The sequence below is a fragment of the Esox lucius genome, chromosome 18 (assembly GCF_011004845.1).
Source record: "Esox lucius isolate fEsoLuc1 chromosome 18, fEsoLuc1.pri, whole genome shotgun sequence".
Taxonomy (NCBI): Eukaryota; Metazoa; Chordata; class Actinopteri; order Esociformes; family Esocidae; genus Esox; species Esox lucius.
In genome coordinates, this window is record NC_047586.1 from 26,154,211 (window position 1) to 26,168,746 (window position 14,536).

The 14,536-nt window shown below is 38.8% G+C and overlaps 1 protein-coding gene across 3 annotated transcripts in view; it reads right to left on the reverse strand.

The window, feature by feature from the left end:
* Positions 1 to 14,536, reverse strand: part of acp1 (acid phosphatase 1) — a 41,226-nt gene that overhangs the window by 25,912 nt on the left and 778 nt on the right. For all 3 annotated transcript variants that reach the window (XM_034287627.1, XM_013138442.3, NM_001310876.1), the window contains 1 exon segment: positions 2,380 to 2,453. In XM_034287627.1, the coding sequence (XP_034143518.1) occupies positions 2,380 to 2,453 (74 nt within the window).

Genomic DNA, 14,536 nt, shown 5'->3' on the forward strand with positions numbered 1-14,536 from the left:
CTTTTGTTTTTTCACAGAAGATACTTCCAGCAAATTTGATTTCACTTTTTGAAAAACAATAGTTTAGCAACATAAAATCTGATTGGATAGATGCAACAAAGAAAATGTATTAATACTAAATACTAAAAACAAATCTCATTTATTTAAGAATTCAGACCGCTCTTTCAGTACTTTGTAGAAGTACATTTGGCAGCAATCATATCTTTGAGTATTCTCTGGAATTGGGCAGTTTCTCATATTTTTCCATTGGAGATCTTCTCAAGCTCTGGCAGATTGGATAGGGAGCGTGGGATAACTGCGATCCCTCCAGTCGTTCAGATGGCATGTCATATGCCATTTACTCAGGAGCAACTTTGGTCTAGCCGCTCTACAATAATGGCATGATTGGACTGTTGCAAAGACAGTTGTCCTTCTGGCAGTTTCTCCCATTTCTGAATGAGAAACTTCTAAGTTCTGTAAGACTCTCCATTCTTGTATGACCATAAAGCCAGCTCTAGGCATAGTCTTGGTGGTTCCAAACTTCTTCCATTTCACAATGATGGTGCCACTGTACGGGTAGGAACTTTCAATGCTTTAGCATTGAATATACAATATACAAGTGTGTGCCTTTCTAAATCATGTCCAGTCATGGACATGAGAGAAGTGGACTCTCATTTTCAAGGATGATTAAAGGACACATGAAGCACCTGAGCTCAATGTAATGGCAAAGGGTCTGAATACTTAGTGGGGAGAACAAGTAATTGATAACCTGCAGAATCGACAGTGTTTCCCACTTACAAAGCATGTAGAAGTCTGTATCATAGGTACACTTCAACTGTGAGTGACAGAATCTAAAACAAAAATCCCGAAAATCACATTGTATGATTTTTAAGTAATTAATTAGCATTTTATTGCATGACATAAGTATGATACATCAGAAAAGCAGAACTTAATATTTGGTACAGAAAGCTTTGTTTGCAATTACAGAGATAATACTTTCCTGTAGTTCTTGACCAGGTTTGCACATACTGCAGCAGGAATTTTGGCCTACTCCTTCATACAGACCTTCTCCAGATCCTTCAGGTTTCAGGGCTGTCGCTGGGCAATACAGACTTTCAGCTCCCTCCAAAGATTTTCTATTGGGTTCAGGTCTAGAGACTGGCTAGGCCACTCCAGGACCTTGAGATGCTTCTTACGGAGCCACTCCTTAGTTACCCTGGCTGTGTGTTTCGGGTCGTTGTCATGCTGGAAGACCCAGCCACGACCCATCTTCAATGCTCTTACTGAGGGAAGGAGGTACATGGCCCCATCAATCCTCCCCTCAATACGGTGTAGTCGTCCTGTCCCCTTTGCAGACAAGCATCCCCAAAGAACGATGTTACCACCTCCATGCTTCACGGTTGGGATGGTGTTCTTGGGGTTGTACTCATCCTTCTTCTTCCTCCAAACATGCAGAGTGGAGTTTAGACCAAAAAGCTCTATTTTTGTCTCATCAGACCACATGACCTTCTCCCATTCCTCCTCTGGATCATCCAGATGGTCATTGGCAAACTGCAGACGGGCCTGGACATGCGCTGGCTTGAGCAGGGGGACCTTGCGTGCGCTGCAGGATTTTAATCCATGACGGCGTAGTATTTCACTAATGGTTTTCTTTGAGACTGTGGTCCCAGCTCTCTTCAGGTCATTGACTAGGTCCTGCCGTGTAGTTCTGGGCTAATCCCTCACCTTCCTCATGATCATTGATGCCCAAGGAGGAGAAATCTTGCATGGAGCCCCAGACCGAGGGAGATTGACCTTCATCTTGAACTTCTTCCATTTTCTAATAATTGCGCCAACAGTTGTTGCCTTGTCCTGTAGCCCATCCCAGCCTTGTGCAGGTCTACAATTTTATCCCTGATGTCCTTACACAGCTCTCTGGTCTTGGCCATTGTGGAGAGGTTGTTTGATTGAGTGTGTGGACAGGTGTCTTTTATACAGGTGATGAGTTCAAACAGGGGCAGTTAATACAGGTAATGAGTGGAGAACAGGAGGGCTTCTTAAAGAAAAACTAACAGGTCTGTGAGAGCCGGAATTCTTACTGGTCGGTGGGTGATCAAATACTTATGTAATTATTTATAAATCATAAAGTGTGATTTTCAGGATTTTTGTTTTAGATTCTGTCTCTCACAGTTGAAGTGTACCTATGATAAAAATTACAGATCTCTACATGCTTTGTAAGTAGGAAAACCTGCAATATCGCCAGTGTATCAAATACTTGTTCTCCCCAAATGTGTGTGTAGATTGATGATAAAAAGCATTTATTTAATCAATTATAAATGAAGTCGATAAAATAACAAAAAGGTAGAGAAAGTGAAGAGTTTTGAATACTTTCTGAAGTTACTGTACATGTTAACCCTTTACCTTGTCAACAACACTGGCATCCGTCGCCATCTTTTTGAAGACAGCTTCGGCAATCGGGGACCTACAGATGTTCCCTGTTTAAAACAAAAATATATATTAGTTCCATAACACGAGTACATGGGTAAAAGATGTGATGCTGCTGGTTAAGTGACTACTTCCGCCCAGCACACAGGTGACCAACCTCCTGAAGCATCTTACCTACTAACAGGGTCAGTTCTAGGCATAAGCGGTCGCTTAGGTTACAAATAAAATGTTGCTTTGGGTCGCCAAAAGACTAAAGCTGGCACTGGCTGTTGACACCACTGAGATTACCAAATACTACACTTGCTTAAAAAAAAACAACAATAATAACAACTGAACGTAATAAGACTCTAGTAACCGTGTGAATCTAGTGAAAAATGTCCACAATCACCCATCAGAGGTTCGAGAACCACCGATGTAAACAACTGGAAACATCATATGATTCATTCATGACTTTTTATTTACCTTGATTTGGAAAGGAAAGTGATTTTTTACAATAATGGCCTATTACGTGTACATAAGATTAAACACTATGTGCATATGATTAAAGCATAACGAAGTAAAATACATGAATATAGCAACATTTATTGAAGTCTGTTGAAATATTTAGCTATGGACATGAGAAAGTTGCTTAAGTTGCATTAGCCTAATATTAGATCATGAACAGTATTATGTTTGCTATATAATTTCAGTTTGGCTACAATATATTATCAGTTTCTTCTATCCAATTAGAAAGCGGTAGCTTCCCAGGTAACTATCTGAAGGAAGATAATCAGTGAACTCTCACACACCCCTAAGCATAGGCGCCGATTTATGTTTTCCTCCGTGGGTGCTCATAGGCGCACGCCATTTATACACACACACACACACACACACACACACACACACACACACACACACACACACACACACACACACACACACACACACACACACACACACACACACACACACACACACACACACACACACACACACACACACACACACACACACACACACACACACACACACACACACACACCCCTATATATACCTATATATACACACCTATATATACATATATAAACGCACTACGCACACCTATTCATTTACTTATTAATAAAGCCGTAAAGTAGATCTTTCAAAATTTACCACTTATCACAAATACAGGATTGGAGATGAAAAGTTTAACTGACACGTAGGCCTAAACGCGATCAGTTCGTGGGAAATTAATGTTTTGCACTATTATCTAAATATCGATAAAAAAAACGCCACATACAGTTTCTGGGAGTTTCTCCCTAATTTCTGCTACGAGTTTTTGATAGTAGCATTTTATTTTTTTAGGTTAGAATCCATTATTCCTATAGGCTAATTATTGTTTATTTTATGAATTTAATAAAGAACTCGTATTAGCATATGTCCAAACGATCCAGCTACTTTTGTGTCCATTAGTTTTTCCTTTTTTAAACCGTAATTGAAAAACGAAAAATGAACGGTTGTTGTAGACTAAAACGCAAAGTTGAACACCAAAATTTGCCCCTTTATTAAACATTTAAAATATTCACAATTTAATATGCAAAACATGTCGATTTTACTGGTTTTCTAAGGCCAAATTAGAACCTGGATTTGATATTTTTCCCGCAGTGCTGAAGAGGGCGGATTGATTACAGAAAGCAGTATGCACAAACACGAACGTCGCACGGCACTGTATAGTGGGGGATGGGAGTGGGGTCACTAAAAAAAGAAGCGTTTTCATCTGAGAAACGCTGTGATTGGTGTATAGGGAGCACCCGGAGCAGACGACTGGTTATGTCGCTGTCACTAACATCGACATAACCAATCACAGTGTGACAGACGCTTTACATATCACCAACGGCAAGTTTAATTTTAAATGAATGTAGCCTACTGGCGGACTGGCGGTCTGTCACACGTGGGTGCTCGTGCTCGGTATTTTCGTGGGTGCTCGCTATTTTCCGTGGGTGCTCGAGCCCCGGAGCACCCACGGTATCGGCGCCTATGCCCCTAAGGTAAGGTGACATCCATCAAAGCCCTCTCAGACATAAAAGCAAATCAAATTTCTATCTCCCTTTCATAAAAACCCATTACATTTCCAACATCTGCCTTCAGATTTTGACAGTAGGTTATTAGAAGTGATCTAACATTACGATAACACAAAAAATACTGTTGGTCTAGCACAGGGCTGGCCAACCCTGTTCCTGGAGAACCACAGTCCTGTAGGTTCTCTCTTCAGCCTCATTTGTAACTAACCGGAGTCTGCTTTTCATCCAACTACTAATTAGAATCAGGTGTGCTGAATAAGAGTTGGAGAGAAAACCTACAGGACTGTGGCTCTCCAGGAACAGGGTTGGCCAGCCCTGGTCTAGCATATTAAGTTAATAGGGAATGTTTGAAGGAGGAGAGCTGTAATAGTTAGCTACAAGGTCAGGAAGTAAATGACAAAAAAAAAAGTTAGATTTGTCCATAGCCTAATGATTCAACAGATTCTAGCTGTAGACCTCATCTCTCAGGCTTGCCTAAATTACAGACTGCAGGGTCCAACACTATGTTTTTTTTCCTCCCTGGCCCTAATGGGCCAGTTGGTCTGAAATCTACTGGCCCAGACTGTTATTTTACTGGCCCAAACTGAATTTAAAAAACACAAGAAACCAGGCAAGCCTAGTTCAGCAGGCCCACAATAGAAAGTGTTGCCATCTCCAGATTCGAAACCGGGTCGCCCACGTGAAAGGATGTGTTGTTAACCACTACACCACGAAGCTGTACATTTGCCTCGTCTCTATCCTGAACAAATCCTCTTTTGCCACTGGCTGTTTTAATAGTTAATTGGCCATTTGTGAATGACACTGATACAGTTAAACTGACTAATGTTTTTCACCAAGTTTTCCTCCACCACCAATAGGGTCTATGTACAGGGCAAACACTGGCTGTTTTAACAGCGTATAAACCAGTAATAAACTTTACCAGTATCCGGTATCATTTATTCAATAACTATCAATAAAGGCGACAATAACTAACTTTTTCATTAAGTGAAAAGACGAGAGCATCGTGGAATTTACCAAAATTAATAATAAATGTTGTTGCTCTCAATAGATTTGAACTTAGGTCTTCCATATGAGGCACTCTCTTTAGCCACTACACCATGGCATTACACGTTTCAGCAGTCGCTAGACTCCATTAAGGATTGGGTTAAACTGACTAACATTTCTTATTAAGTTTACCTCCACTATAGCGTCTATGAACTATATTGCTTTCGCCCCTGGTCGTTTTAACAGCTTATTAGCCAGTAATAGGCTTACTAGTATCTATTAACTTGCTAGGAATAATCATAAGAATGGAGCATTTGCTAGCGAGACTGAAGATGAACCTTTCCATGCCAGAAACAGTTGCAATACAGTTACAGTTTCAGTTCAGGCTTACTATAACTTTATATTAGTTCCATCCTGACCCAAAACACATGCACAGATGCGTACTTCGAAAAATCCACCAGAAACAGTCGCAATATGACCGTAATTTTTTTTATTTCAGGCTTACTATAATGTTGATACTAACAGTTTTAGCCAGCAAAGTTTTCGTCTATACGGAAATAATTAATAACGTGTACTTTGCTTCACCTGCGAGGAGATATGAATTCGGGACTTATAATTCACTTATAACTCACTCTGCATACACGGTCCGGGAAAAACATGGGCAATTCCAGCGTTATGGACGTGACATTCGCAGTCAAAACATAAAATATAAATTCTCAGAAAAAGCATTTAATACCAATATATTTAAATGTCTGTTTATATGTCCATACTCCCTTAATAAAGGAGTACAGACATTAGAAAAATATCAATCTACACATGCGTTTTATATTTAATGTGAGGGAAATACACATGCGTTATGGACGTGACAAAAAAAAGACAAGTTTGTGGGAGACAATATACTTTGTTGAAATTCTGTGAATTAAAATGCACAAGCCAAAATAAATAATAACAGCCGAATGGATGAGTGTCGGCTCTCTATAGAACATACATTATTTATTTTATTTTAGTTTAAAAAAAAACAATTTATGAGGAAAAACGGACGTTACGGACGTGACGTCTTTCCGTTATGGACGTGACCGTTCCGAAATCATCACTTGGCTGACGCTGGAAAACTTGAACAGAGATCTTTTTGTGTGTCTCTTTTTATTTGAAACAACAAACAAGTAAGGTAAGTCTGCACAATTAATCAAATTTAAACTGAAATCACTGTGTTATAGATTAGTTCACTTATATCTCTCAGTCTGCTAAACTGTAACCGGCACGTGAGCATGTTCAAAACTCAATTCGGGCATGATATTGCTTGCTTGATAATTTGTTTTTATCATCAAGGTGTTTACTTTAGACCCCGAAAGATACGGAATTGATAATGCTAAGATACATAATCATTATATATGCAGTTTATCATATCGATATTCTCCGGAGTTAAGAGCACCGGTTTCCCCTCAGTGAATTGAAACGCTGTCTGATTGTAACAGTGTGTTGGCCTGTGTCTATATAGAACAGTCTGGAGAGCTTTTTTTTTTTTTTTTTGCATGCAAAAAAGCAATCGTGTCACAATGATCGCAATATTATGTTTTGTGTCAAACTAATCGCAATGTTTATACCCGTTTTGCGTTGTTGAATGCGCAAACGTGCTTTAAAATAGCCACATTATTGCAAAATTAGCCAATGCATTGAAATAATAATTTAAATGTTATTGTCTTAAGTCAAAATCCCAATGATTACTTCATTTCATTAGGCCCGATGGGTTTTTGCCACGTTTATATTGGTTTGGATGTCAGGAGGATCAAGACGATCTGTGTGAAAGAGACGCCCAAAAAAGGTAAGCATTTAAAGTGAATATACAGTATTTTTATTTATTGTTGTTAACTGTGAACATAAATAATAGCTTTTTTTTTTTTTTTTTACAGGTCAACATCTAACTGATTATTGCTAAACATTCTGTATGCATAAACATTCAAGAGGTAAGAATACAGTATTGATCCCTTATGAACATGAATCATTATAAATTTAAGATAATAAAATAAATAATTTAATTCCAGACAGAATCTTAACTTTTTACATCTCATTAAATATTGAAAATATGTTCTAATCATCTAATTTAAAATCATTTAAAGCATCAATCAAGGGAAAACAACAAACAATGAAAAATGTCCCAAACGAGGACTTTTCTTTTTCTATTCTGCAACGACTGCCTCTCCAAAGTGATACCTCCCTCTGTTGTCTATTCTTGGGTTGAAAGTCTCAATCACTTGGTCAGGTGTCACCCAAGCCTTATCTTCCATCACAGGTAAGATGTAGACAAATCCAGTACTGTCATTTCTTCTTAAAAACCTTATTTCCAGTGCCATCTGGTCTTGGTTGTTGACAAGTCCAACAAACTGTCTGACAGATTTGTTTGCCCTGAATTGGACCAAGACACAGTCTCCAGTTTTGATGTTCCTTGCAGCTGCTGGGTGGAGCTCAGAGGACTGCTGTGCGGGACTTCCAGCAGATGTGATTTCTGAGGGCAGAAATCTATGGACACTTGACTGTTCTGCCTCCGAGTATATTTTGTGACGCACTTCTCCCCAGGTGACTGGCTCAAAATGATGAACTGACTGAGTGCCTGAAAGAGCTGTGGTAATGGCCCATCTATCAGCCAGCCTATGATGCTCTATAAAATCAGAGATTTCGGTGGATGTAATCATCTTAATTTTAATGTTTGGGCAACTCTTCTTTGCAGAATCTGCAAACAAAGCAGCATCTGTCACAAAGATAGCCTGTCTGCTGAGGACATCAGTGTTAACCGCACGCTTCACTGTTGCTCCCACACCATCCACTGCACCTTTGCCATGGCTTGTGGCAAAGAAGTGCCACTGCACTTTTAAAGTTGGAAACAACTCCTTGAAGGTGGTTGACATGAAACACCAGATGAATTTGTTTTTGAACTGAGAGGCAGCTCCATCGCTAAAAATGTGCATCACTCTCATTGCAGGATGTTTTTCTTGAACGTCCAGGACAATCTTGGTGAGGAACGTTGCCACGGACCTCTTGTCATGTTCCAAGCTGTCGCTAACTATGGCATATGACTCTGGATCTCCATCAGACCACAGAACAGAGGGAAACACAGTGATCTGTTTCTGATGCCAGTATGCTGACTGAAGCTGATCTTGGTAAGCAGCCGTATAGTTTTCTGCAAAATCTACCTGCAGCACCACAGTTTCCTTTTCAGTTTTTGACTGCTTTCTTTTGGCCTGAAAAAATGTGCTTTGATTTCTCTTCACAAAACAGTGATTCAGAAATTGTGTAGCTGCTGTCTTTACGGAATCTAGGACATCACCTAGTGTGCCACTCTTCTGGACCTTATTTGGCAGCCCTCCGGTAGCTTCCCATGTGTACCAGGTCACCTTAATTTGTTTGTCTTCCTCTGGAATGTGACTAAGAACACTGGTTTCCAGCAGCTTTCCACTCCTGCATTCAGCACACCGGCCTAACATGCAGTGAGGACTATCTGGATTGCAGGCCACAGCTTTTATAAAATCCTGTGTGCTCTGGAATGCTTGCCTTGGGATGACACGTTGCACACAGTCCAGGGCTAATTTAAGATTCTCATGGTAACGGCACAGGCAAACATTTCTCGGAGTATCTGAACACCGGAGAACATGAGATGGTCGAAGCTCAGCAAATTTAGATTTCCCAATTATAAACTCCGGATGTTCACTCTTAAAGCCGCAGTAGGCCTCTAGAATAGACATTGTTAATTGTCGTTTCTGGATTTTCTTTTTTACTCCTCCCTCTCTGACTGTGAGCACATCCCTCATCCCTGGTGCTTGCCTTGAGATGTCATCTCTCTCATAGAACTCCTTGACTTGACCATATGTAGTAGTTGTGGTATTATTCTTTTTCTCCTGAAGAAGGCACAGTGATGTTGCAATTTTTTTTATAACTATACATTTTTTTCGAGGGCTGCTAGGTAAAGCTTGGAGTGCTCGTTTTACAGCCTTGCCTAGTGACTCTCTTGTTTTAAAAGGTGAATTTTGTGGAGACTCCTGCAAAGCAGGAACCTGTGACTTCTTTAGAAGACGCCTTTTCCTCTGTCTTTGTCTAGCAAGCTCCCTGACTCTTTCTGCCTCTTGGTTTGATTGTGTTTCTTTCTTTCTGCTTTTTTCCTTATCCTTGAAATTTTCATTGTTCCTCTTTTTCTCTCTGAATGTACATTGTCTTTCAGTATTAGTTTTTGCCATTGCGCTGTAGGATGAGATGTATACAAATTGTATTTGTTATTGTATGTATATGTTATTATTGGTTGTTGTATTAATTACTGCTATTCACATTGAAATGTTGTAATAAAAAAATTGTTAAAGCTAACTAAGCTGATTTTTTTCATTAGCCATTCCATGGCCAGTGTGTTCGTATTTATATATGTAAATTATACAAAAAAATTATACTCTAAATTAAAATGTACATTTAGATATCAAATTACTTACCAATTACTGCAAATAAAGTAGAGATTTTGTCCAGAAATCGCAGATCTACAATCACCACAGAAATAACTGCCTTTGACCACAGAGGGCGTGCGCGGGAAAGAAAGTGAGTCATCACAGAAGCTCTCTCCGTAACGGTCACGTCCGTAACGCATAATTAGGTTGTTTAGAGCAATTAAGTGAGATGATTTGTCAATCATAACTAGAATGGACATATTTTGGCTTTGTACATAGTTTCAAATTAATTTTAATAATAATGATTATACAATATAAACTTATTCTTTAAATCGTTACGGACGTGACACAGCACTTAAGCGTTGTGACTTCCTAAATATAGCCTTTATAAATTTAAAGGGAAATGCAGTTATAACAAAGTGAGTGTATTTATATCTCAGTCATGCCCCCGTCTTTCTGCAAAATCCTTACTATCAACATAAAGTATAATTAAAGGAGTCTTTGATCCCTCTTTTTAAAGCATGAAATAGGTTTGTATAAAAAAAGCAATTTTAGTATCTGTGCACACCTTATTTCCTTAAAATTTACATGACAGCACATCAATACAATAACATACAGATCCAAATGGACAACTTAGAAAGGGTTTTGATTTTTTTATGATAACTTTAATTTTAAGGTTGACATTTGCATGGAATTGCCCACATAATATGTATTTTATAGAAATAGAGTATGTACATTTATCATCAGAATATTGATCTATACCACAGATTTGCATGTGATATGAGACATGAGAGCTGATACAAGCATTTGTGGTTTACATAAATATGATGCAACGAACATCATTACTTTAATAAATGGTTATCAAAATATTAGCTACTATAAAAATCATGATCATCTTTTCATTCGTAGCAGGCAGAGGTGCATTGTTGCAGACAGAGTTGTCAACAGCCCGTTTGGCTTCAGTACTAGTGACATGCGGCAGGGACTTAAAGCGCAGGCTTTCGGTAGTTGTTCATTCCCTTAATAAACGACCCTGCCTTATTGGCTTTCGTCCAGAATGCACAACATGAACGGCAGTATGTGTCCCTTGCCATTATGGTTTTCGACCAATGGAACCTGTTCTTTCACAGAAAACAAGTTTGGATAGTATGATACCATACTTGGGTACAGCATCCATATTAGGAACGTTATCATTCCTCCCCAGAAACTCTGTTTTTCCTCCTACTCAGTCATCACCCCTCCCCCGGTCAAACGACACCCCTCCCTTGGTCAAGTATCCGCTATCGCCATATCAAACATCACCTCGATTAAGCTTTAATCCTCCCCTAGTCAATCGTCGGCCGTCCCCTAGTCAATCGTCGGCCGTCCCCTAGTCAATCGTCGGCCGTCCCCTAGTCAATCGTCGGCCGTCCCCTTGTCAATCGTCAGCCCTCCTCCAGTCAAACATCAGCGATCCCCTTAGTAAAGTATCAGTCAAAAGCGATTAAAACAATTAGAAAATTGTTTTAATCGCAAAATTATTGAAATACTGTGGTATATTAGCTTAGCTAGATTCATTATTTTCAGTTTAGCCGTTCTGCTCAATAATGTTGTTATCTTAAATCAATATTTTTACAATTTATGGCTAGCTATTTGGCTGGCTAGCTAGCTAACTTGTTTAAGCTGGCTGCTGCTAACTGGCTGGATGCCTGGCTAATGGACTGGCTGGCTTAAGCACACCCAGAAATAAATAGAACTGTAGCTATTTATTTTTGACATTGCTAATTTATCCAGCTAATTACCAACTACTTAACATTCCAAAATCCACAGTTAATTATTTCATATTCCGTTTTGTGGTGCCTATTACATTTAATGCTTTAAAACAGTACTATTTAAACAAATAGTTTATTATCAATTGTATGTAATTCTAAGGAAATATGTTGTTGTCTGACTTATGATTCTCCCAATTAATAAAATGTTGACAACCTGGGGTTAGATCTATTTTGTTAAACCAGTAAAAAAAATTATTTATGGGAGACCCAAAGCTCATTATGAAGCCCTAAAGAAAGAGCTAGATGAAGGTAGGTTAAATCCCACACTTATGTCTCCTGGAACCTGCACCTCAAACCCTTTTCAGAAACCACCACACTCACTTGCATGTATACTGGTAACATTAGTGTAATACTAGAACACCCACCAAGATGATAATTTTTATAATGGAAACTCTTTTATTAATTACAATTACAGGATGCTGATACAATAATAGCCCATCAACAGGTCTTATTTAGGAGAATACTCTCTGAAACAAAGAGCAAGTGTTCAAAAAGTTTGAATGAAAGACATTTTGAGACAGTTATTCATAATGTCTAAATTAATCACTGATGTTGGGTATTTGGTCACACATTCTTTGCATAGCAATAACTGCTTCATTCCACCAGGTAGCCTTCTTCTCTGGCGGTGCTCCAACAACAGTGTTGCAGCCATCTTCAGTTAATGTTTGGAATATATTTGCTTAAAGAGTCATCTACAGCAAATTAATGTTCAGTAGAAAATAAAGGATTATTTGGCTAGTCAAGAACTTGCTAGATACTAAATCTCTGCAAATTGTTCTGCTTTTAATTACACTTCATTCCAAACAAAAGAGAAGTTTATTATTTATGTACAGTAGTCTACAACTATTAATGCTATTATACTCATGTAGTATCCTCTCTAAGCAGATGATAATGTAACATTAAAGTAAAACAGCTGAATGTTTTCTTTCCTACAAGGCTTAATCACACAGAAGGGCTTTGATGCAAGGGTGAAAGAACTTTTGCAGAAACCGCCACAAGACTGCCAAGGTAATAAACTATTGTTTAATTCCCTTAAATTGGGTGTGGTCTATGTGTAAAACCATGTGTTCGATAGTGTATAGTGGAATATCATGCTATACAACAATAATTGAAATATTTTTCTATATGTTAAATTCATATTTTGTGGAATAACAACATTTTCAGATATGTTTACTTTTACAGATGCAGCAGCCATTTTTAACTTAAGGGCAAAAGTAAGCGCAAACATGTTCCCCTTTCCAAAGCCACAGACGATTGACAAGGGGAGGGCTGACGATTGACAAGGGGAGGATTAAAGATTAATCGGGGTGATGTTTGATAAGGTGAGAGCGGATACTTGACCAAGGGAGGGGTGACGTTTGACCAGGGTGATGACTGAGTAGGAGGAAGAACAGAGTTTCTGGGGAGGAATGATAATGTTCCTAATATGGATGCTGTACTTGGGTCATGCTCTAGAATGTACTATGAACTATGATTGGTCAAAACAGACGAGCCATCAAAAATTATTGGTCAAAAAGACGACACTGGTACTGTACCACACGGAGGGGAGAGTAGCACCACAGAAACATTTTAATGCGAGAACATGCGAAAATCAAAGTGGGAAGAGTGACCAAGATGAAAAGCAAACGTTTTAATACGATACTATTAATTTAAATTGAGAAATTGAGCCAGTGATTGTCTTTGTTTACTGGCCCAACTATAGGTCTTACTGGCCCAGGGCCAGCGGGCCATCGTTAATGTATAACCTTGGACTGTCATGGATAATCTTGCATAAAACATCACCTATGAGGCAGAATGTTAAATACATTTATATTTCAAGGTACCGTAGTCTTTTGTCAGGTTTGTCCTTTGAGAGGCACCTACCAAAATACCCTCGACTTCTATTTCTGGGTGGAATTTACAAACTCCCAATATGATGCACAATATTTAAACAATTACTAAAATACAACCAAAATAGTTTTAGTTTGTGAGGTTTGTTTTTTATAGCCTTTGTTTGGAAAAAATTTGAAAGTGGGGTTGACAGCCTAACACCAGTAATATTTTGTATTGGATTGCATCTTGCATAAGAATATACAACAGGTCACAAACACTCATATTCAATTAATTCAATATTCTGACAACGGGAATTTTCATGTTAGATACAAGTCTTAAACTCTGCAATTCTGAAAGGCCCTAAACTAAGTCCTGCCGGCATTCAAGCAATAATGGTATATGTTAGTACAGAGGTTCCCAAACTAGGCGGTCACGAACCCAATGTGGGGTCACCTGATATGAAAATGAGGTAGAGGGAGAATGTTTTACAATTGACTCTCATAGCCTCAAATAAAAAAATAACGATGATATAATTTTTCTTCACATGGTGGGGTCATGAGAATTTTTACATACTGAAACGGTTTGGGAAGCCCTGCGTTAGTTACTGTTTTAAATAATGATATAATGAACAAGGAAACTTGTGAAATAATTAACTTTGAGCATGGTATGATCTTCAGTACCAGGCACACTAGTTCCAGTACTGCAGAAAAGGCCTGTGTTTTCAAACACAACAGTCCCTAGGGTTTAATAAAGAGGATAGTGTCAAAAAAACATCCAGCCAGCAGTAATCATGTGCAAGAAAATAACATGTTCCAGGAGAATGGCCTGAATTGAACAAACAGACAAGGCCTCAAACTGGCGAATAACAATACAGTACTACAGTAGTGATCCGAACAGCATCTCAGAGAGAACTCCTCAGTCCTTACATCTTCACTTGGCACACACAGATGAGGATTGGCAACACCTCAGTCTTCTTCCTCTCAGGGTTTTTTCCAAACTTTGGACCCAACTAGGGAGTCTTCCTAGCTACTGTGCATTAATGTTATTACTTGCTCTGTGGGGTATC